General features: G+C 42.7%; 2 protein-coding genes across 2 annotated transcripts; one reads left to right on the forward strand and one right to left on the reverse strand.

Annotated features, from left to right (window-relative positions):
• Positions 1-12,389: 12,389 nt before the first annotated feature.
• LOC113279843 lies at positions 12,390-12,998 on the forward strand. The gene has a single exon (XM_026528494.1). The coding sequence runs from the start codon at positions 12,390-12,392 to the stop codon at positions 12,996-12,998; it is 609 nt and encodes a 202-aa protein (XP_026384279.1).
• A 776-nt stretch (positions 12,999-13,774) lies between these two features.
• Positions 13,775-16,356, reverse strand: LOC113283144 (pyruvate dehydrogenase E1 component subunit alpha-3, chloroplastic-like). Its single transcript, XM_026532308.1, has 3 exons — positions 15,949-16,356; positions 15,033-15,813; positions 13,775-14,341 (listed from the first exon to the last, which is right to left on the reverse strand). Exons 1-3 carry the CDS (start codon positions 16,204-16,206, stop codon positions 14,064-14,066), a joined length of 1,317 nt encoding a protein of 438 aa, XP_026388093.1. The 5' UTR covers positions 16,207-16,356; the 3' UTR covers positions 13,775-14,063.
• Between the last annotated feature and the right edge of the window lie 9,635 nt (positions 16,357-25,991).

Below are 25,991 nucleotides of genomic sequence, written 5' to 3' on the forward strand. Positions count from 1 at the left end.
ACATGAAATTTATCCAGACTGGCGAATGTAGCAACCATCCCAAACACTCTGTAAATTTCGACACCTCGCCAATACAAGACTCACTGAGTACTTTCCTGTGCTATGTTCCCCGGCAGAACCCTTAATATCGGTATGGCATGACGTTTTTGTGTTCACTCGCAGAGGAGGAGCATGAACCTCCAAGTACCAAAGTTAAGGATGATAGGGTGTAGAATACATCGTATTTAGTATCTATTGGTTATGCTTTCTTTGTTACTTTTCATGTGAATTATGTATTTTACGCGTGTTTTTGAGTTATTAGGTACTCTGGAGTCGCATGGAGGAAAAGAAGAACAAAATCATCAAAAATTGAGCTGAAAGGGTAAAAGGTCATTTCATAATATTGGAAGCCTAGTCAAGGGGAAACTCTCTTAGCGGAGCATTCAAGACATCCAGACGAAGTTAAGGGGTGACCACCTGTGTTGTAGGGCACTCAATATAGGGTGACCCTTATCTTATGTAGTGGGGTTTCTTTATACATCCTCTACTTTAACCCAACCCTAGAATCGAGAAGTATTTTCTCTTCAATTATTTACTCCTGAAACAGAGACAAGAGAAACAACAACCGTTGTATATCTGATTGATCGAAATAGGGGATCTGTTGTTGAATTAATGAGATCGACAGAGATGTTGTTAATGTGAGAAGAGATTGACGAGTTCTGCTGAATTGAGATGACAAGAAGGAGATTTAAGGGTTTTTAACTGAGAATGAAATCAAGAAATTGTGGTTGCTGACATTGAAGATTATGATGGATGATGGAATTGATGGATTCAAGGGTTACAACGAGTTATAGGAAATGGGTTTGCGGTGGTAATCAAATAGGTCATGTCGAACAGTGAAGGAGATTGAGTAGGGTTCGATCTAGAGTTGTGAATGAGAGATGGGTTTGTTGATGAATTCGAGATCGAGAAGAAGAACTCACAGATTTTTTGATTGACCATTGGGAGTGATAGTATTCGGTGGATGCTAGAAGAGTTCGAATATGGTGAAGAATAGAAGATGCTTATGGCGTTGAGAAGAATAGGTTGGATTCACGAGTTCCTGGAAGAGATTGTAAAGCAGAGAAGCACAGATGGATGTCGGTTCTGAGTTCAACAGAGAGATGGGTTTGAGCAGTGGATCAGCTAGATGGTGATTTCGACACCAACAAGGAAGAATTCGAAGTTTGCTGCCGTTGAATCTCGATGCTGGTAGAAGAACTTGTGGGATTATAATCGAGAAAAGACATCTCTGTTGTTGTTATCAAAGAGAGGGATCTAGTTTGAATCTGTAATGAAGAAATATGAAGATGCAATTGGTGATGACTTGAAGTTGTTTTCGCTACTCATTCAATATTGGCTTGTTGGTGAGTTGCAGATGAAGAAATATAGCCAGAATGAATGATTTAGTGATGTTTCTATGAATAGATGGTATAAAAAAAATGAAGATATTGATTGCACTTAGATGTATGTTAGGATTGTCGCAGGGAATGGAGCTAAAAATGGCCTGAAATTATGGCCGGATTAGTCCTGTAAACAGAGGAAACTCTGTCTGAATTTCACCTCCGACGATTCAACTAAGTGCTGTGATGACCGATCCAACTCAGCTGAGTAAGACCAGTTAGCCGAGTAAGATGCTGACTCGGTGGCTAACTCACTCTTCTCCTTTGACCCGATTGACTGACGATTGACCTGTTTGACCGTTAACTCTAATGGAACCGTGACAGAATATTCCGTCAATGGAGATAATTCAGATAACCGGCAGTGTCTTTCTGGTCGTATTCCGGTGGCACCAGTGAAGTTCTGGAGACTCAATTAGTGAAGAATTCTCTAGACTTATCTAGACTCATGGGTTTGAAGAATTTGGCTTGGATTTGGAAAGAGAAGATGAAAGATTTGAGAAAGACTTGGATTTGGAAGTTGAGCTACAAAGGGAGAGTGGTGTTATTATGGAATGAGGATTCTATTCCTAAGAGGATTGCTAGGAAATTGAAGCCTATAAATAGAGAAGTTCTCTACACAACTTATACACACCTTTTACAGACACAACACTTCTCTTTTCTTTATTCTTTGTGTGAACTCCTTAGCATGAGTAGCTAATTTTATTGATTGAGGATGAATTCCTAGTTCTTGACATGTTTTGAGTTTTTGTTTTAAATCTACTTTGAAGTTTTCACATGATTATCGTTTGTTTTTACTAATAGGAATGTTTATACATTAATGTTGATTGATAGGTCGTTTAGGATGCATACTAAATTTATTTGTTAATCAATCTAAAGCTAGTGAAAGTTAGGGGATAAGTAATCGTTTCTTGACTCTTTACACAGGTAGAAAACAAGAGACCTTGTGGAGGGATTCCGTGGAGCAATCGTGTGTGGAAACAACGTTAGCAAGTAGACCTTGAGCTAAGAGTCTAACTACTAATATCAACCTAATAAATTCATAAATCTTAATGCGTTTAACTAAATTACATATTGAGTGACCTACTACTAGGTGGTTTGGTGAATAGAATCCGGTAGTCGAGAACTTCTGTATACGGTGATACTAGGGATTTAGGGATTTAGTACTGAGCTAGATGCTTTACCTACGGTTGGTGATAATTTTTTTGCAACGAAGAAGGATTCCTTGATCTAATCTCTCTTATTGGTTTCAACATACACTTTTAATTGCTTTGTTTATTTTCTTTTGTTTTTAAAATCTAAAACCAATTCCCCCCTTTTGTGACAACTAAACAACTAAAAGCTTTTGCTCCTCGTGGGAACGAACTTGACGACACTATATTACTTGTTAATCAGGTGGAAAAATATTAATTAATTTTTTGTGATTACGACACGTATCAAAGGCCATCGCACGAAATACTCAGACGGAAAGCACGCTGCATTCTGTAGATAAGGATTTTTGGGGCAACATACTAGGCGATAACTCACAAAAAACTCATAAATCCGACTAATTTGCAAAATTAGGGTTTCGCGCCCCGCGCAGTACACTAGACCCTGTTGGTCGAAAAACCATGCTTAGCCAAACTAGGCGATTAAATCCGCCACAGCACACTGGAAGTGCGGCCACACCCTAGCTTGCCGGACCCACTTCCCATCGAAAAATCAGGTCACTTTAAATCTTCCACACTCACACAAAAGTGTAGCCACGCCCATGCTTGTCCGGCCCTCTTACATTAACCAATCAGGTTGCTTCAAACTCGCCACATCGTTGAAAAGAAGGAAACCACGCCAGATGGTCGCAAAGACAATTGGCTTCCCAAAACCCGCGCCAAACACGCATGCCAATCGGCATGCTAAACATACCAAGCAGCATGCCAAACTCGCCAAACGCGCATGCCAGGCGCACATGCCAATCGGCATGCCAAACATGCCAAGCAGCATGCCAAACTAGCCAAACACGCATGTCAGTTGCACATGCCAATCGGCATGCCAAACATGCCAAGCAGCATGCCAAACTTTCCAAACGCGCATGTCAGGCGCACATGCCAAGCAGCATACCAAACTCGCCAAACGCGCATGCCAGGCGCACATGCCAATCGGCATGCCAAACATGACAAGCAGCATGCCAAACTCGCCAAACGCGCATGCCAGGAGACAATGCCAATCGGCATGCCAAACATGCCAAGCAGCATGCCAAACGCGCATGCCAGGCGCACATGTCAATCGGCATGCCAAACATGCCAAGCAGAACGCCAAAACTCTCCAAACGTGCATGACAGGCGCACATGCCAATCGGCATGCCAAACATGCCAAGGAGCATGCCAAACTCGCCAAACGCGCATGCCAGACGCACATGCCAATCGGCATGCCAAACATGCCAAGCAGCATACCAAACTCCCCAAACGTGCATGCCAGGCGCGCATGCCAATCGGCATGCCAAACTTTCCAAACACGAATGCCAGACGCACATGCCAAACGGTATGCCATATATGCTAATTAGGGTTTCGTCACGCTAATCCCTAATTTAAAGAAAGTTGTCAGGCGCCGACAGAAGGCAGCCATAATCAACGGCTATCCTTCCTCATGAGATGCAATCTCAGCCATCCAAGTTCGCCACCAAGCTGACAGACTTGTGGCAACTTTCAGGCGACCAACCGCCTAAAACTAATGGCCATGGCTACGCCAGGCGCCACTTGCACCACCGTGCCACTGGCATGCACGAGCCATGCCAGCCATGCCGCATTACCACTGGCGTGCACCAAAAACGCCGATGCGCAACTTCAGGCGCCCACACAAGGTAGCCACACGTAGTAAAATGCTACATGTTTTCCACGAAAACACTCGAGACATCAAAACATGTCACAAACTGGGGGATACTCATCAGGGTATTGGTCTGGCGGTTTACAACGTGCGGCGTGCAATACGCCCGTTACAAGAAAGTGTCATAAAGCGAGGCGGTTAGTAATGGCAAGAAGTAATGGTGAAACGTATCCTTCATTATGGAAACACCAATTCCAGGCGTCACCTGTTACTCCACCACTCAACCGTTTCCACTTCCTACGAGACCAGGGTACGTTTTGCTGTGAATTATATAAATAGGTCTCACCTATTTTCACCAAAAGACAAGTTTTGGTCAGGAGAACAATACAACATTCAGAAATCGCCTGATAGCTTTATCATTCATCTAGGCAGTCTAATTTTCTGATGCAAGTCACAAAACACCCACACTTCCAGAACGAGGATTCTGGTCTTAACACTTTCTTCACTTCCCTCCCCAAGACCAACCCTTCTCCTCTACTTTGTGACCGAAGCAAGTCTGGAACGGACATTTCTTGGTTTAGGCCAGATTTGTACAGATTGATATCTCGAATCAAAAGTACTCCCGTGCAGTACATTGCTTAGGGTTTAGACTCGTTTCTCATCCACACACACGAATTTACCAAAATCAGCGGAAACCGTTTTCACCCACAAACAACTGGCGACCACATTGGGAGATTAATCTCTTAGTTGCAAAATCAATTTCCAATTTTTAATTCCAAATTTCATTTTTCAATTCTGATCTCATGATGATATAACTCAGGTCCGGATCAGCAACAAACCCTGAAAACACTAGCGCTGAAATCATCTTCGATCTTTACGTTTCTTTAAATGGCATTAATGCATCACCTGCTAACACCAGTGGCGCGGAAAATGTCCCTTTAGGCACTACAACTCTGATCACCAGAGCCAGAGCCGCTTCCGTCACCCCCCACGTTTCTTCAAGTGTGATAGCTCCAACCGTCACCAGAGCCGCTGCTACTCCACCACCAAGACGAGATACTGGAGGAGCCAGAATAAACCGACATCCTCTTACCACTATTGATTTGATGGAAAGACAAAAGGTTCTCGTAAGGCTCAGACAGACATGGATACAACTCGGAAAGAGATACTTATTTTTCTCAAGACACTATTGGAGCGGCCACCACAAGAGTCACGTCAACCCCAGATGGAGCTCACAAGGAATACTTTTAACATCCGGCGTAGGCACTTCACTAGGACGCGCATTTATAGATGAAGAGGCTCGCGTTGCTCTTGAACGCCTAGTGGACGGGAATCAACAATCCAATTTCACCACACGTGAAGATCAGGAACGACTTCTCCAAAATCGAGGCTGAAAAAATCAGTAACCCTCCTGAGTTCACGAAGACCCTCTTCCCGACAGGAGCTGCATGATTTCTGGGGACTTGGCCCACAAAATCGTGTTGTCTATAATGAAGCATTTATGTGAGATTCTGTATTTCTCCAAAGCGCAGCGTCAAAACATATTTGCAGCCCTCAACCACATTGTATCAGGAAAACAGCTGTTTCCATCCAGGGAAGTCATTCCCAAACCCCAACCCCTCCTGGAAAGCACGATTGATAGATGGAACTGGGGATTCCTAACCACTGTTCACTTAAAGGATGTCGAGTTTGACAGCACCGCGGCCTCCGACTTCACTATTGTAACCGTCAAGACTCTGAGAGTTGCAAGGCAAAATCAAATGGAAGAAGCGTATTATTTCCCATGAGGAGAAAAACACGATTTTCCGACCAACACTATTTGTGTGCCGTCTTCCCATATGCCATATCGTATCAACTCGTTTTTCGAAGTCAATGGTTAATGGCGCCCTCACTGGAGTTCTCTCTAAAAGCCGCTTCAACATTCTCTCCAGAAACTGCTCCGCTTCCAAAGCCAGAGACCGCTACGCTTCAACGTTTTTCTCTAGAAGCCGCTTCAACATTCTCTCGAGAATCCTCTCCGCTTCTAGAGCCATAAGCCGCTCCGCTTCAACGTTTCTCTCAGGAAGCCGCTTCAACGTTTCTCTCAGGAAGCCGCTTCAACATTCTCTCGAGAAGCCGCTCCGCTTCCAGAGCCAGAAGCCGCTCCACTTCAACGTTTCGCTCCAAAAGCCGCTTCAACATACTCTCGAGAAACCGCTCCGCTTCAACGTTTCGCTCCAGAAGCCGCTTCAACATTCTCTCGAGAAACCGCTCCGCTTCAACGTTTCGCTCCAGAAGCCGCTTCAACATTCTCTCGAGAAACCGCTCGCCTTCCAGAGCCATAAGCCGCTCCGTTTCAACGTTTCGCTCCAGAAGCCGCTTCAACATTCTCTCGAGAAACCGCTTCGCTTCCAGAGCCAGAAGTCGCTCCGCTTCAACGTTTCGCTCCAGAATCCGCTTCAACATTCTCTCGAGAAGCCGCTCCGCTTCTAGAGATAGAAGCCGCTCCGCTTCAACATTTCGCCCCAAAAGCCGCTTCAACATTCTCTCGAGAAGCCGCTCCGCTTCTAGAGCCAGAATCTTCTCCGCCTCAACGTTTCGTCCCAGAAGCCGCTTCAACATTCTCTCGAGAAGCCGCTCCGCTTCAATGTTCCGCTCCAGATTCCTCTTTAACGTTTTCTACAGAAGTCTCCACTCCTCCTTGTCAGGGATCTTGATTATAACCATCCAAGGTTCATAGTTGTGGCCACTTTTTGATCCATCTCTCCAAAGCTCGTGGTCGTGGACAGTTTACTCGCTTACGCATCCAGCCAATCCCTTTGCTTCCATGGACGCCCATACAATTCCAGCCAACCTACTTTGTTCCCATGACAATTTAGTCTCTTCTGATCACATATGCTGCGAAGAACTACTTTTGCCGCTCGTTTGTTGATACCAGCCAGAGCTTCACCATAGCAACAATCACTACAAAGGTAACCCGTACTCCTCCATATTTTAGTTTCACGTGGAAGAAGTAACAAAGTCACCAGTACAAATGCAATATGGTGATATCTTTATCATAGTCAACTCACCAACCATACAAGATAGAAACATGTAAACCACACTTGGGGACTGAGGCTCTACACGAAGTTCCTTCACTGTCAAAGCTCAGAAGACACGGTCAACCAAAAGGTCATACTCTTCAAGGGTGTAGCATAAGGATATCATCACCTATATTTCTAGAAGGCGCCTGCAACACTTTACAAGGTCGTGGCGGATCCCAAGCCTGCTCAGAGAAAACAACTTCAGAAACTAAAGATAAGCGCGACTGGGGACTGCTCATCGCAATCCATCCCGACAACCATCAAAGATTCATGAGATAACTTCAGAGACGCGGCTGAAACATTTTTTTGAAGAAACAGAGGAATCCATGATTAACAACATAATACTCTCACTTCTACCTCTTCGTCGTCCAGAATATTTCTTCCATGCGACGCAATTAAAGTAGGCTACACATGGGGACTACCAGCATGGGATGCTTTCAGTCCCCTCAACCAGGTTAAATCTGTACGTGTGCATCAAAGACTCCAAAAGAACGCCACAGAGACACATTCACATATCCGGCCACGCCATCGGATCTAACACAGGTGTAACTGGGGACTGCTCACCGCATCCCATTCCATACAATAGTCCAAGATTCAGAAGATGGTTCAAAGGATGTCTCTTGGAACGAAATCCTTGAAGACTTGATAGCAACATATCGGTAACGGAACGTCTCTCAACTCATCTACTTCACTCAATGAAGATTTCGACCATACAAGCATCCACAACATGTCATCATCGCGATCAGAAAGTCCAGACACCAAATAACTTAAAGTCAAGGATGGACCAACAACGCAACCACGATCTCCAAGATTAGCCCTGACATTATTTCATCCATACATACCAAGAGTGCAATGGAGTTTGGTAAATTTTGAAATTCACTGGAGAGGTTAGATACTCATTCTTCTGGAGTCAGAACCTTATTACACATTCTAGAGAAGATCGGCGCTACTATTTGGTGGCTACATGCCAGGGCACCTACCTTGAGTTCTCCTGGCCCGCCTTGCTACTGATTATAACTATTGGAGATTGCTTTGTTGCCGTTAATACTCACTCTACCGCCGCTGAAAATGACAAAGAGGAGCCAGAAACTGCAGACGAAAGCACGAATCCAGACGAGCAACAAAAAACAGAAGAGGGTCGATACCTCTTTTCATGCGGACGGAGTTTCTAGAATTTGAACAGAATAAGGATTTCTTCTTGCTCCCTGAACGGTAATAGATGATTGGGCGCACCACACTCATGCTCCATGACCGAACCAGCAGCGCGCCAGCACGAGGAACACCAGTCGCTCAACCTGCAACACTCCTTGGTCAAGCCAGCGTCAACGCTCCGAGCGCCAAACATCAATAGTTTGTGGCCGAAGTTGCAGCACCATCATCAGCACTCCATGGCCAAAGTTGCAGCGCCAACATCGTTGGTCCATGGCCAAAGTTGCAGCGTCATCCCCACTTTTCCACGGAACTGAATCCAGTTTGCACCATTTCGCGGACTGAAGCCAGTCGCCATCCTTCCACGGAACTGAAGCAAGTTGCCATCCTTACACGGAACTGAATCCAGTTGCCGTCATTCCACGGAACTGAATACAGTTTCCATCATTCCACGGAACTGAAGCCAGTTTACACCATTCCACGGACTGAAGCCAAAGCAGGGCCATATCCCCGCTCCATGGCCAAGCCGACACCAACGACTCCACGTCCAAGCCGACGCCAATGGATCCACGTCCAAGCCAGCAGCGCCACGTCCAAGCCAATCCAAGCCAGCAGCGCCACGGCCAAGACAAGCCAAGCCAGCAGCGTCATGTCCAAGCCAAGCCAATCCAGCAGCGCCACAGCCAAGCCAACCCAAGCCAGCAGCGCCACAGCCAAGCCAAGCCAACAGCTCCGCGTCCCGAGATGAGAAAACGGATCCATGCCAAGCCGACGCCGATGGATCCACGTTCAATCCCTGTGCCAAAGGTCCGCGTCCAAGCCATCATCCATCTCGGCCATTCCGCGTCCAATCCAGCGTCACCATATCCGTACGGCCAAGCTAGCCGCACCACTCCACAGACATCCCAAGGTAGCCGCGCCATCCACCATGCCAAGCTAGCGGCGCCCATCTGCTACTCCATCTAGCAGCTCCATCCTAGCCATTCAAAGCAGCGCCATCTCCACCAGCCAAGGAAGCGCCATCCTGGCCTTTCAAGGAAACGCCATCTCCATGAATTCCGTAACCTAGCCAGCTAGCATTCACCGATTCAAGAACCAAATTGTAGTACCATCTCTGCCTATCAGTAGGCAAAGTTTCAGCGCCAACTTCTCCGCTCTTGACAAATGCCCTAGACAGCAGCACCGTGAACCATTCCCTAACCAGTAGCCAAAGACGCCGAACTGGTGCCAACACCCTACGGTTAAGACGAATTTATGCAAAATCCGCCAACACAAGGATCATGGATTCCTCATGCCTTCCACCAAAGGTTAGTTGAATTTCCTTGGAAATCTCTTCACGTCTTGCTCTTTCGATTATAATCTTATATGTCACGATCTCATGCTTACCCCGCAAAAATTCCATTGTTACGTGCTAAGCAGGGGACTTAATGTTGATGGTGGTGTTTAGCTTAGGGTTAAAATCGTAAAACCTTGCATCTGATATCACTTTGTAAGGAAACGGTGTCGTGAGTGCTAACCTCTCCACCAGCATATTTATTGAGCCATTCAACATATTTACATGAAATTTATCCAGACTGGCGAATGTAGCAACCATCCCAAACACTCTGTAAATTTAGGCACCTCGCCAATACAAGACTCACTGAGTACTTTCATGTGCTATGTTTCCCGGCATAACCCTTAATATCGGTATGGCATGACGGATTTGTGTTCAATCGCAGCGGAGTAGCATGAACCTCCAAGTACCAAAGTTAAGGCCATCGCACGAAATGCTCAGACGGAAAGCACACTGCATTCTGTAGATAAGGATTTTTGGTGCAACATACAAAATCCAGCCAATTATTTTCATAACTCATAAAAATCTCATAAACCCGACTAATTTGCAAAATTAGAGTTTCGTGCCCCGCGCAGTACACTAGACCCCGTTGGTCGAAAAACTATGCTTAGCCAAACTGGGAGATTAAATCCGCCATAGCACACTGGAAGTGTGACCACGCCTAGCTTGCCGGGCCCACTTCCGATCGACCAATCAGGTCGCTTTAAATCCGCCACACTCACGCAAAAGTGTAGCCACGCTCATGCTTAGCCGTCCCTCTTAAATTAACCAATCAGGTTCCTTCAAACTCGCCACAACTTTGAAAAGAAAGAAACCACGTCAGATGGTCGCAAAGCCAATTGGCTTCCCAAAAACCCCGCCAAACACGCATGCCAGACGCACATGCCAATCGGCATGCCAAGCATCATGCCAAACTTGCCAAACGCGCATGTTAGGCGCACATGCCAATAGGCATGCCAAACATGCCAAGAAGCATGCCAAACTCGCCAAACGCGCATGCCAGGCGCACACGCCAAGCATCATGCCAAACTCGCCAAACGCGCATGCCAGGCACACATGCCAATCGGCATGCCAAACTTCCCAAGCAGCATGCCAAACTCGCCAAAGGCGCATGCCCGGTGCACATGCCAATCGGCATGCCAAACATGCCAAGAAGCATGCCAAACTCGCCAAACGCGCATGCCATGCGCACATGCCAATCGGCATGCCAAACATGACAAGCAGCACGCGAAACTCGCCAAACGTGCATGCCAGGCGCACATGCCAATCGGCATGCCAAACATGCCAAGCAGCATTTCAGGCGTGCATGCCAAACGACATGCCAAACTTGCCAAACACGCATGCCAGACGCACATGCCAAACGGTATGCCATATATGCTAATTAGGGTTTCGGCACGCTAAACCCTAATTTAGACAAAGTTTCCAGGCGCCGACAGAAGGTAGCCATAATCAACGGCTATCCTTCCTCATGAGATGAAATCTCAGCCATCCAAGTTCGCCACCAAGCTGACAGACTTGTGGCAACTTTCAGGCGACCAACCGCCTAAAACTAATGGTCATGGCTACGCCAGGCGCCACTTGCACCACCGTGCCACTGGCATGCACGAGCCATGCCAGCCATGCCGCATTACCACTGGCGTGCACCAAAAACGCCGATGCGCAACTTCAGGCGCCCACACAAGGTAGCCACAATCAACGGCTACCCTTATTTCATAAGATGCTATCTCAGCCATCGAAGTTCGCCACCGAGCCAGAGAGCTTGTGACAAGTTTTAGGCGACCAGCCAAGACGAGCCTGATAGCATCACATGCTATTTACCTGTGGCAAGCTTCTCAATTTCAACTTGCAACACGTAGCAAAACGCTACATGTTTTCCACGAAAACACTCGAGACATCAAAACATGTCACAAACTGGGGGATACTCACCAGGGTATTGGTCTGGCGTTTTATAGCGTGCGGCGTGCAATACGCCCGTTGCAAGAAAGTGTCATAAAGCGAAGCGGTTAGTAATGGCAAGAAGTAATGGTGAAACGTATCCTTCATTATGGAAACATCAATTCCAGGTGTTACCCGTTACTCTTTTCATCCACCACTCAACCGTTTCCACTTCCGACGAGACCAGGGTATGTTTTGCTGCGACTTGTATAAATAGGTCTCACCTATTTCCAGCAAAAGACAAGTTTTGGTCAGGAGAACAATACAACATTCAGAAATCGCCTGATAGCTTTTTCATTCATCTAGGCATTCCAATTTTCTGATACAAGTCATAAAACACCCACACTTACAGAACGACGATTCTGGTCTCAACACTTTCTTCGCTTCCCTCCCCAAGACCAGCCCTTCTCCTCCACTTTGTGACAGAAGCAAGTCTGGAACGGCCATTTCTTGGTTTAGGCCAGATTTGTACAGATTGATCTCTCGAATCAAAAGTACTCCCGTGCAGTACATTATTTAGGGTTTAGACTCGTTTCTCATCCACACACACGGATTTACCAAAATCACCAGAAACTGTTTTCACCCACAAACAGATACTTACGCTGTTTTGCTGGTATGAAACCAAAAGATTGGTTTAAATGGCTGTCGTGGGCTGAATGGTGATATAACACAAGCTTTCATACTGCTATTCAAATGGCTCCTTATGAAGCTTTATATAGTCGATCTCCTCTAACGATTTTATCATATTTACCAGGCTCTACATCGGTGCATGATGTTGATCTCAATCTCCAAGCAAGAGATCACACTCTTAAACTCTTAAAAACACAATTGCTTGAAGCTCAAACTCGGATGAAGAAATATGCTGACTCTCATCGCACAGAAAGATCTTTTCAGATTAATGATTGGGTTTATTTACGACTACAACCATACCGGCAAACTACTATTGCTAGCACATCTTTCTCGAAGCTCTCTCGATTTTATGGTCCTTTTCGAGTTTTGGAGAAAATTGGAAGTGTGGCTTATAGAGTAGAGCTTCCTGCAACAAGTTACATTCATCATGTTTTCCACGTTTCTCAATTGAAAAGGAAATTAGGAATGACTGTTAATGTAGTTGTTGTTTTACCAGATATCATTGGCTATGACAAATGGGAACCATCTGCAATTTTACAGCGTAGAATGTACAAGAAAGGTCATCATGCTGGTACTCAGTGGTTAGTGCACAGGAAAAATCATCCTGAAGATGAAGCCACTTGGGAGGATGCTGACGAGTTCATTGCAAGATTTCCAGACTTTAAGACTTGAGGGAAAGTCTGTTCACCAGGAGGGTGGGATGTTGTGATACCAACTCCACATTAGCTTATTCAGTTTCCTTATTTAGAACTACTATAGCTAGTCCGTTTATTTCCTTGTTTAGATAGTTATTTAAGAGTTATTAAAACTCTAGTTCTTTACTTCTTTTGCACGGCTTTGAAGCTATAAATAGCCTGGCCAACAATTATTTTGATCATCAATTAATACAAACAATTTCTTTCCTTAACCTTTTTCTCTTAAACTCCTTCGTAGAGGTGGCTAACCCCCAACTCAAAGGATTTTATCCTGATTCTCTAAATATTTGGTCTGATATCTTAGTGTTCTGGTGTTGGACCATAACACCAATCAAAGGGTTTTATCCTGATTCTCTAAATATTTGGTCTGACATCTTAGTGTTCTGGTGTTGGACCATAACACCACCCATAACCCGAACTCCAGTTCTTCTCCCTTTCCGGCCAAAATAACAACACATCCAGCAGGACATCTAGGTAACCCATCCAAAGCAATCCACTCATCCTCTCAACATTAGTTACATTATAACACTCCACTGAATTCATCCAACTCCCAGCAGCACCAAACATAGCATGCCGTGTCCCACCACCAGCAACCAGAATTTCACCACACTTAGGATTCCAATACAAGCAAAAGCAAAACTACCTCGAGTTGAAATTATAGGTGCTAACCTCTTACATGTATTAAAATTGTTACAAACATCTAAACGAGACACGGAAGAAGATGGAATTGGTCTATCCATCGGAAACGAAACACAGAAAAAAAATATTTTTTTTAATCTTACAAGGATAAGAACTGTCATATTAACAACAAAACCAAAGATAAAATGAATAAAACTAGAAATGTTCTTATTAATGAAGTTGACAAAATGAAAACGAACAAAAGAAAGCAAACCTAGCTGACAAACAAATGCTGCTTCAGTAGAACAGAAAAAAAAGCCAAACTTGTTACTAAGAAAAACAAACACCTGAACTAAATCGACCACATAAGGTCGCAGTAACAGTGGAAGGATATATATTTGGTCCAATAGATCTTGGAAGCATTCTAAACATGAGCAGTCCCTTGTGTAAACTTCGGATCCTCGCACCTGTACTTTCCATCAGGTCCAATTCCAAAACCTTTAGGATCTGCAAACACATTCTCAAGTAGTTGACTGCGTTCCGGATGAGGGCTTGCTTCGGCAAATTCAACAGCATCCTCAATCAGTTCGTCAATCTTCTTTTCTACAGCCTTCAACTCAACTTCCGTAACCAGATTATTCTCAAACATATATTTCTTCAAGGCCTTGATAGGGTCTCTTGCACCATATTTAGCCTTCTCCTCTGCCAAAACAAAAGTCAAAGATGAGAATCTATTGAAACATATCTGGAGACCAAAGAATGTAACAAAGAGACAAAATAAGCACAAAATTTATAGCTAAAAGTGAGTATAGTCAACCCCATCATTTTTATTAGAAGGATTTCCATCCAACTAATTATACAACTGAAATACCATGCACAGAAAGATTAAAACGAGTTGTACACCCTGACAAATTTCACATAACCTTTTAATAACAGGATGAAAAGCAGCAGTGCAAGCTCTAAACAAAAGGAAAGCATGCATGCGGCTTACAAATGGATGATAACAATCTTTTTCATACGGTTTGCATATAACTTGGATGTTAACAGTTAACTTCAGTCTCTAGTTCTAACATGTTAATGATTTGAAACATGTTTGGAATCTGCAACTATCAATATCAACAGCAATTGAACTAAGATCCAGACTGTACAACTAAATTAAGATGGTCTCAATAGATCTGTCAACCTAGAGTAACAACTGCAGTCCAGTAACAGCTCATGACCCAAAAGGATTTATTGACATCACTTCCAAAAACCATCTTTCCAGTAAAATGAAACAGGTCAGGTGAGTAACTATTTATTTGTTGTTTTGTTTGTCGGGAAAACCTACAGAACTCACATTTAAACAAATTGAAAATGTACAATTGAACAAGAAATAAGGATTTGAAAGCTTTACCTGGGTCACGAAGCTCATCAGGGTCGGCCAATGAATGTCCCCTAAGCCTGTATGTCTCACATTCAATCAAAGTAGGTCCTTCTCCTCTTCTAGCCCTGTCAACTGCCTCCTTAGCAACTTCCCTTACCTTGAGAACATCCATGCCGTCAACATGTATCCCAGGCATTCCAAAAGCAGGACCCTTCTTCCAAATCTCTGGATCAGAGGTAGATCTCAAATGAGACATGCCAATTGCCCACAAATTGTTTTCCACAACAAAGATGATGGGCAGTTTCCACAATGCAGCCATATTCAAACACTCGAAAAACTGTCCATTGTTACATGTTCCATCACCAAAAAAGGCACATGTAACATAATCACAATCAGCTTGTTTTAAAACTTCTCTCTTATACCTAGAGGTAAATGCAGCACCAGTAGCCACAGGAATACCTTCACCAATAAATGCAAATCCACCAATTAAATTATGTTCTTTGGAAAACATATGCATAGATCCTCCTTGTCCACGGCAACATCCAGTAGCCTTACCAAAGAGTTCACTCATAACTTCACGAGCAGGTACACCCTTACTTAATGCATGAACGTGATCACGGTAAGTACTGACTACAGAATCTTCCTTTTTCAAGAGCTTAATAAATCCAGTTGAAACAGCTTCTTGTCCATTGTAAAGATGAACAAATCCAAACATTTTACCTCTGTAATACATCTGTGCACACATATCTTCAAAAGCTCTCCCTAAAACCATATCTTCATATAACACCAATCCTTCCTCTTTAGTTATCAACTAAAACAAAAACAAATGAAATTGGAATTCAGAATTCTATAACTAAACGTCTATTTTTTCATGCAAACAAATAGATTAAAATTCTAAACGAGATCTAATTAAATCAAATAAATTAAGATATGTTTAAGGATTTACCAAATTGGAGATAGCGGAGTTAGATTTGAGTTTTTTCTCCTTAACGACATCGGAAACGGCTGAAATTGAAGAAGATCGCCGAATAAAAGATGGAAAATTCGATTTGGATGAAATTGAACGAAGTTTATTAGTAGAAACCAGGAAGGAATTGTTGTTTGATTTTAAAGGGTCGAGAAGGGATTTCTCTTGAGATCTAGCTGTAGTTTTAGTACTAGTAACTGAAACAGGTTGAATGATTTTGATTGTCGAAAAAGACATTGTGTTTGTTTCCCAAGTGCTTCACTGAGTTTCTCTCTGATTCTCCAATGGGGAGTTTAGGGATGGAGATTGGGGAAGAGAAGAGAGAAGCGAAAATTTAGGAAGATGAAGGGCGGAGAAAGCAAGAGAATGAGGGCTTTGAAATTACCGTCTACAAACGGTTCTAGTATGTTTTTCTGGATGGGAAAGTTTAATTTTGGTGACCTACTTTTTGAAATTAGTGACTGTTACTTGTTCATCATCTATCCGTTGGATGATATAGATTCTGCTGATTGAGGTGATCTGACTAGGATAATAATCGATTTTTTTTTATTTTTCTTAATGGGATAATAATCCTTGTCAGATTGGGGTATACCCAATTTTAAAGGGACTCATTTGAAGGGCAAGGGTATTAAAATGGACAAAGTTATAAAAATGTTTGTGCATTATAATTTTTATTACCCTAATCAGATTTCATTTTTTTCATTTCATTTTCTTATCTTCTTATTCTCCTCCATCATACCATACAGGCTTCTCCATCACACCACCATCGAAAATTCATCGTAATCGTCGATTCGAAAATTCCGATTAATCTTCACACATGGAGCGGCTGCCGAGGGCTAGTCGTATGAAAAGAACAAATAAAAAACCCAATCAATATAACCCTAGAATTGCAAATTTAGTTCAACAAAAAAGGAATAAAAAAACCGTTGAAGAAGAAGAAATCAACGCCGCTGAAACCGAAGAAATAGCGCGATTGAGAAAGTAAGGGCCCACTTAAACTCACTCCAGTACTTCAATTTTATGTTTGCATGTCAAATTAGGTCAGAAACATCAAAATTGTGAATCTGCAGTTATTCAGCCGGCAGGGTCTCTGATTCACGACCCTGACGACTTTTAATAGTTAAGATTAGTCGGCAAGCTCTTAGGTTGAATATCATGTCGGCTGTTTAATATCTGTAACTTCTTTTTGCAGGGTCGGTAAGGTATTCAACCTTAATACCTTGTTGGCGATATATGTTTTTTTACAGTCGTTGGGTTATAATTTTTTACCCTGTCGGCGGTGTGTTTTGAAAAATGTTGGTGTCTCCTGATGCCTAAAGTCATAAGGTCGACATGGTATTTGAATACCACCCTTCCGACTGCATTTTAGCCGGCATTGTATGGGTTATACACCCTGTCGACTAATTGTGTGAAAAATTCGTGTATCTACTGTGTTCAGAGTTGTTATAAGCCGGCAGGTTAGTTGAATAAGATCCTGCGGACTATTGTTTAGTCGGCATGGATTATAGTTATCGACCCTGTCGACTAATTTTTAGCCGGCATAGATTATAATTGTCGACCCTGCCGACTATTAATTTTTTTTTTGATTGTTCTTGTTTAGGTTGCAAAAGGGAAAGAAGAAAAATGCCTTCAAAACCTCATCGTGTTGGTGACAAACTCTTGACTACAACACATCGAGGGGAATTAGTTGAGCGGAGAACGCTCAAGATCCGTGAAAGGAATGATTCTCAACCACCACCGGAACCCAGTGATTCAGATGAAACTCCAGATGAACCAATCAAATCCATATGGTAGAAGAGGTAATGATCATGATGGTGTTGAAAGAACTCCGGCTGCTGGAGGAGATGATGAGCATCATGATGATGATCAAGACATGCCACCTGTTGGAGGAGGTAATGATGATGGTGATAACAATGATGGAGATAAAGATAATGATAGACAATATGAAATTGTTGAAGAGGAAGAGGAAGAAGAAGAAGATGGAGAAAAAATAGGTAATGATCAACAAACTGAATCTGCAACTAGAACTACAACTTCAACTGCAACCGCAACCGAAAGACCAAAGCGGGTTATCACTAATCCAGCTGATTCCCACATACTTACCCCTCACTTGAAGGTCACACTGAAACCAGGTCAGCCTCCACTATGGACCCCAGAAGATGGTGGACATGTTCTTTTTGGATACAAAGACTCATGGGCACGTGAAATCCATGGTGCTATCGTAAGTAATCTCAATAGAACTTTTTTTTTATTTAAGTGTATCTATCTTAAATTTTCTTCAAGTGTTTGTATTTGTCTTAATTTGGGTTTTTGGTACTTAGGATCACAAGCATGCCATCTGTCTTATGAGGCACCAAGTTTCAAGCACTATGATGAAAAGCTGGCCACTTGACAAGGAATGTGCCGAGGTGCAAGCGATTATCAAGAACTTCGGGTTGTGGCCTGCGGTGAAGAGTTCAATTGTTGAGTATGAAAGAGTTACCGTATCTTCATTCTGTGAGAGGTTCTACGGAGAGACTGATACAATGTTATTCCCATTCGGTGAGATAGCGGTAACTCCCGATGATGCTCATAAAATTCTAGGCTTCGAGGTTGAGGGAAAATCAATCAGTGATGGCTACGAAGAAGGCATTTCTTGGGAGAAAATCTTCAAATTGACCAAGATCTTGTTCGGGTTTGGATGAGAAGCAGTCCGAGTCTTTGTTTGTGAAGAAGGATGGTTGTATAAGCAGGAAGTTAAATCTGAAGATGTTGAGGGACACATAGTCTATGACCAAGAAAATCTTTAGAAGTGTGTCCATGGTGCAAACCAATGCTACTACGTCAGCTTATTTGTTATACATCTTGGGCAACTGTATCTTCCCCGACAGTTCTGGAAGCTTGGTCGATGCCAAGTATCTTCAACTATTGCATCCCTTTCATAAGATGCATATGTATTCTTGGGGTATTACGGTGGTTGCCTTCTTGAATGCAGAGTTTACAAAGGGTTCAAGGGCACTGACTAAACAAGTTAACGGAAATCTATGTCTCTTCCAAGTAATTCAATTGTCTAAATCATTTGTTTTTCAAAATGCTTATAAGATAAGATTCTTACTAAACTTTGTGTATACATAGGTTTAGGTATATGAGCACTTCCCTTATTTTGGTGAAAGGCAACCCCCACATCAAAGTGAACACTAATATTGCGAGTCACAAGCCAAGAGGACAATGATATAGTTTTACTGGTGCTCAGGATAAGGATATGCCACATCAGCTTATCAACATGCGAGTCTCCTTGCACAAAATGACTGTGGATGAGGTAATATTTGATCCTTATCGAGATGATAGAAATGAAGGTATAATCAAAATGAGAGATGTTGTTGCATTATACTAATGTTTGTGGGTAAAAACTGTTTCTGATGGTTTTGGTAAATTTGGGTGTGTGGATGAGAAACGAATCTAAACCTAAAAGAAATGCACTGCACGGGAGTACTTTAGATTAGAGAGATCAATCTGTACAATCCTAGCCTAAACCAAGAAATGGTCGTTCCAGTCTTGCTTCGGTCACTAAGTGAGGGAGAAGGGTTGGTCTTAGGGAGGGAAGCGAAGAAGGTGTTGAGACCAAAATGGTTAATTCTGAAGGTATGGTTATTTTATGACTTGTATCAGAATGTGGAACTGGCTTACGAAACGTAAGCTATCAATTCTTTTGTGTTTACTGGATATTGTGTCATTGTTAACTAAACCATTGCCATTTGGTTGAAATATGTAGAACCTATTTATATAAGTCATATTGAACGCACCCTGATCTCGTAGAATGTGGGAATGGTTGAGTGATGGAGAAGTAGGGTAATGTGTAAATGCCAGAGACCATGTTCCCACTATGAAGGAAACGGGTTAGTTTACACCCACTACTTCTTGACACCACTAACTGCCCTGCTTTCTAACATTTTCTTATAATGGGTATATTGCACGCCGCACACTGTAAACCGCCAGACCAATACCCTGATGAGTATCCCCCAGTTTGTGACATGTTTGATGTCTCGAGTGTTTTTCATGGAAAACGTATAGCATATTGCCATGTGTGGAAAGTCAAATTCAGGATACTTGCCGCAGGATAATAGCATGTGATGCTATTCGGCTTGTCTTGGTTGGTCGCCTAAGACTTGCCACAGGCCTGTCAATTATGTGGCGAATTTGGACGGCTGAGATCGTAACTCATGAGAAAGGGCGGCCATTGATTATGGCCACATTCTGTTGGCGCCTGATAATAGCACAGTGGCGTCATTGACACATGCCCCTGGCATAGTGGCATACTTATCGCATGCCAGTGGCACAATGGCATGGTTGGCATAGTTAGCGCATGCCGGTGGCACGCTGGCGCAAGTAGCGCCTGGCGTAGCCATGGCCGCTAAATTTTGGCACATTGGTGTTATACCCAAATATGGCAATATTAGTTCCAGTTTCCATATCAATCCCAATGCTCTGGGTAGCATTACTTGTCTTGGTTGGCGTAGCAACTTTACCTAAATTAGGGTTTGGCATGCCGAAACCCTAATTAGTGCGTGTGGCATGTGGCCGCGGCGCAGTGACGTTTTTGTGAAAATGGTGCCATAGCCATGCCGAAGGAACTATAGCAAGGCCATAATGTGGAAACGGCCACAGTATCAAGGGTTGCTATGAGTGGCTATGGTATGGCGCCATTATTAGGGTTTCCTGGGTCCCACGTGGCTCGTGGCATGTTGTGGGGCCGGAAGTGGCGCAATTTGGGCCACGAATGGAATTAGGGTTTCGACTAACGCCACTAAAGCAAGGTTGTGTTTCTGATTGGGATACCCTAATTGAAGTCTGTTATGGCTTTGATCACGAACAGAAGGTCAGTTAGCGCATAGGCGCGCTATTCATGGCACGTTGGCACGTTCGGCATGCTGATGTGGCAAAGTGGCACGTTTGGCATGCACGTTTACTGCATTGACGCGGCATGGCATGTTTGGCATGCACGTTTAGTGCATTGACGCGGCATGGCATATTTGGTATGCCATTAGCATGCGGAGCAGGATGACACGTTTGGCATGCCATTGGCATGTTGGCGCGGTTTTGGAAAGCCAATTTGGCATTGTGACCATATGGCGCAATTTTACCTCTTTTAATACTATGGCAGGTTTAGAGCGACCTGATTGGTCGATAAAAAGAGGGGTTGGCCAAGCATGGGCGTGGCCGCACTTCTAGCGCGTGTGACAGATTTAAAGCGACCTGATTGGTCGATGGAAAATAGGGCCAGCAAGTATGGTCCCAGCCACAACTCATGTGAGTGTGGCGGGTTTAAGGCGACCTGATTGGTCAACGGGAAACATGGCCGGTCGGGAAACATTGGGTGTGGCCACTTGCAAGTGGCGCCGTGTCATATTCGCTTGTCTTGTTACCTTATTGTAATGGCAATGTGGCTTCCCTGATCTAATTCTTGGTGCTGTAATAACTAAAGCTTGATAGGATAATAAATGACCGCCCAGATAGTGAAACATGCGCACTATCCTTTCGCCATTACTAGGTTAGTCATTTCCTATATCTGCTGTAAGAACCCTCTCCTGTTTTCAATTAATGAAATATATATAAGTTTGTAGCAAGACTTCATTCATTAGGAACCAGATCTCTTAGTTTCTAATCTCTCGATTACCAAATTGTATTGAGTACAGTACATTTGGCATCAGAGCCACACTAAAAAAAAAAATCCGATGGGAGTTTCTGATCTTAAAACTGTTAAGGATGTATTAGAACTTGTTCAACGACAGCAGCAGAGCTCTGATAATCGTTCACTGCTATTGAAGACAAGCTTCTTCTACAACAACAAACGACTGATTGAAACCAGGCGATGATGAACAAACGCTTCGACGAAATTCTATCCATATTACCTTCTACAACGAGATATACTCACCTTGATGATTCAGGTGGCCCAAGCCATGGTATTCCGCTCGAAAATCGACTCATCTTTGGTTCAACTTCTCCGGGAGGGATTCCAAATCACTTCAATCGAGTACCCAAGCTTTATTTTCCACGATTTGACGGTGACAATCCTCGTGGCTGGATTCAAAAATGTGAACGCTATTTCTGGCTACACAACATTGATGATTCGCGCAGAGTGGACATTGCAGCTGTCTATCTTGATGTCAAGGTCGACAAATGGTTCTTAAAATTTCAAGTTGGTCGCAATCGTATAACTTGGTTCGAATTTGCTCATGGTATTTGTATCAGATTTGAAAACCCTGTTGAAGAAAATTTTATTGGGAGTTTTAATAAAATGATACAACTTACATCTGTAGAAGAATATTTTGAGGAATTTGAAGCTTTTAAAGCTCTTATGCTTGCTAATAATCCATCTCTAAGTGAGCATTATTTTATCATGAGTTTCATTAGTAGGTTGAAGGGGGAATTGCGCAATTCTGTAGCTATGTTTTACCCAAAATCACTTTCCACTGCTTTCTCCTTAGCAAGAATGGAGGAACATAAATATCAATCAGCCTCTGCCAAAATTGTTAGAACCAACTCCAGCTCTTTTACCAACTCTCGAGCTTTCTCTTCCACCAACTTTCCTCCCAAGCCACTTTCCACCTCTTACACTGCTTTCAAGTCAGCTCCTACCACTCCAAAGGCATATTACCCAACACCACTCAAACATGCTTTCTCTAACCCAATTATCAAAAGATTGACACAGGAGCAAATGTGCATTCTAAGGGATAAGGTTCTCTGCTATAATTGTGATGAAGTTTATGTCATGGGCCATAAGTGCAAAGGTAGAAAACAATTATTCATGTTACAAACTGAAAGTTCTGACTCACAAGAATTGGAGCATGAGGAAGAAATTTTTGAGGAACAAGTGTAGTCTCCAATTGATCCTGACATGGAAATATCTCTTCATGCCCTCACAGGCACTGTCACAGGTGATACCATCAGAATCCCAGGTCTTTTAAAGAAGAGTTTTATCTCCATACTTATTGATACTGGCAGCACAACTAGCTTTGTGGATTCTACTATGGCTGTTAAACTTAAATGCAAAGTGGTGCAAACTGCTCCCATGTTGGTTACAGTTGCAAATGGTGAAAAACAGTGAGCACTGGAATTTTTCATCAACTTCAGTGGCATATACAAGGTTATCAGTTCACTAAAGATTTGAGGTTGCTCTCACTTGGTGGATATGATATGGTACTTGGTGTTGATTGGCTCAGGAAGTTAGGTGATGTTGTATTTAACTTTTATAAACTTAGTGTTTCCTTTCTCCATCAAGGTCAACAAATCACCTTGCAAGGAACTACAACTTCACCTTCCTTACTCATGATGAGTGGTTCAGTTGTTAAAAAATTATTGGAAAAAACAACACGTGGCCTTATTGGTCATCTTTTTTCTGTTACCACTTCACCTATTCCACCTCCAATACCTACTCCATCACTGCCCCTTCTATTTGAATTTCAGGACATATTTGCTGAGCCAACTTCATTACCCCCTCATTGAAACCTGGATCACTCAATTCTATTGAAACCAGATTCTCAGCCCCCTAATCAAAGACCATATAAATGTCCTTACATCCAAAAGGGGGTAGTTGAACAATTAGTCAGAGAAATGTTCTCTTCCGGTATTATTCAGCAGAGTCACAACCCTTTTGCTTCACCAATCCTCTTAGTTAAAAAGAAAGATGGTTCTTGAAGGTTTTGTGTAGATTACAGAAAACTTAACAACATTACTATTAAAGACAAGTTCCTCATTCCACTTGTTGATGAACTTTTAGATGAGTTAAAAGGATTTTTATTACTTTCAAATCTGAGGGAAGGGTATCATCAGATATTGGTTAATCATGTTGACATTTTCAAGACTGCCTTTAGAGCTCATCATGGTCATTATGAATTTAAAGTAATGCCCTTTGTCCTCACAAATGCTCCTGCTACTTTTTAAGCCCTTATGAATGAGGTATTTGCTCCATACTTGAGGAAGTTTGTATTAGTTTTTTTTTTTTTGATGATATCCTCATATACAGTTCTTCCATGGATGAGCATCTGGAACATTTGAAGATTGTTTTCTCCTTACTCAGGCATCACCAACTTTTTGTTAAGATGTCAAAATGTTGTTTTTGCCAATCACAGTTAGAATACTTAGGCCACATTATTACTCCTGCTGGTATCTGTGCTGACCCAAACAAGATAGCAGCTATGCAGAGTTCGCCAATACCCACTTCTATCAGAGACTTAAGGGGTTTTCTTGGCCTCACAGGATATTACAGAAAATTTGTGAAAGATTATGGTGCCATTAGCAAACCACTTACTGATCTTTTGAGGAAAAATTCTTTCGCTTGGTCTCCTGCTGCTACCATTGCATTTGAGAAGCTTAAATATTCAATGTCTACCACTCCAGTTCTTGCTCTATCAGATTTTACTCAGCCATTCACTATTGAAAGTGATGCAAGTGACACCTGCCTTGGTGTTGTCTTAACTCAGAATGGAAGACCAATTTCTTTTTCAGTACAACCTTGGGACCCAGAGCAAGATCACTCTCTACTTATGAAAAAGAGTGTTTATCCATAGTTAAAGTTGTCCATAAGTGGAGACACTATTTGCAAGGTAACATATTTGTCATTCTCACAGATCATCAAAGTTTAAAGTACTTCTTAGAGCAGAGAATCATTACAGTTTTACAGAAAATTTGGTTAATGAAACTTTTAGGCTTTGACTATGAAATTAAATACAAGAAGGGTAAGGAGAATGTAGTTGCTGATGCATTGTCAAGAAGACCTCATGAAACTGCACATCTAGCTGCTTTGGCTGTATCAAAACCTACTTGGATGATTGAGATTCTTCACATCTATATTGATGACAATAAGGCTCAACAACTCATTCCACAACTACTCCTCTCTCCCTCCTCAGCACCACCATATTCTTATCAGGATGAAATTTTAAGATACAAATCCAGGCTATATGTTGGTACTGGTAATAATGTCAGTTCAACAATTTTAGGTACTCTACATTCTTCTGCAATTGGTGGACACTCTGGTATCCAAGCCACTTATGTCAGGGCAAAGAACTATTTCTATTGGCCTCATATGAAGAAAGACATATTACTTTTTATTCCTGAATGTGATACTTGTCAAAGAAACAAAGGGGATACAACTTTTCCTTCTGGCTTATTGCATCCATTACCAGTTTCAGAGCATGCCTGGCAATACATCACCATGGATTTTATTGAAGGTCTACCTGCCAGTGATAGAAAGATTGTTATCCTTGTGGTGGTGGACAGGCTCACTAAATACATCAATTTCATCCCTCTACACCATCCTTACACTGCTACCTCTGTAGCAAAGGACTTATTGGACCAAGTATTTAAACTACATGGCTTACCTGCTTCCATTGTGTCTGACGGGGATAGAGTTTTTACTAGCCATTTTTGGCAAGAATTGTTTAAGTTCCTGGGTACAAGCTTGAACCTAAGCACAACCTATCATCCCCAAACTGATGGGCAGTCAGAGAGAGTGAATTCATGTTTGGAAACCTATTTAAGATGCATTACTGGTCACAAACCCAGCAAGTGGTGCCAATGGCTTTCTCTGGCAGAGTGGTGGTACAACACTAGCTATCACACTAGCTTAAAGATGTCTCCATTTCAAGCATTGTATGGCTACCTTCCTCCTCGCATGTCATTTCTATCTGATGCAACAACTTTTGTGGCTGCTGTTGATTCTTACTTGAAATAGAGAGATGCAATGATGGACATTCTAAAGGAATCCTTGCTCAAAGCTCAGGAGAGGATGAAATTCTATGCTGACAAGTCCAGAAAAGATAGAACTTTTGAGGTGTGTGACTTGGTTTACATTAAACTGCAACCATATAGACAAGCATCTGTCTCACTCAGAAAGAACTTAAACTCTCATCCAAGTTTTATGGTCCATTTCCCATTCTCCAGAAGATTGGTTCAGTGGCCTACAAATTGCAGCTTCTCTCTCAGGCAAGAATTCACCCAGTTTTCCATGTTTCTCAACTTAAACAACACATTGGTAGACAACATAT

Source organism: Papaver somniferum, chromosome 5 (assembly GCF_003573695.1).
Source record: "Papaver somniferum cultivar HN1 chromosome 5, ASM357369v1, whole genome shotgun sequence".
NCBI lineage: Eukaryota > Viridiplantae > Streptophyta > Magnoliopsida > Ranunculales > Papaveraceae > Papaver > Papaver somniferum.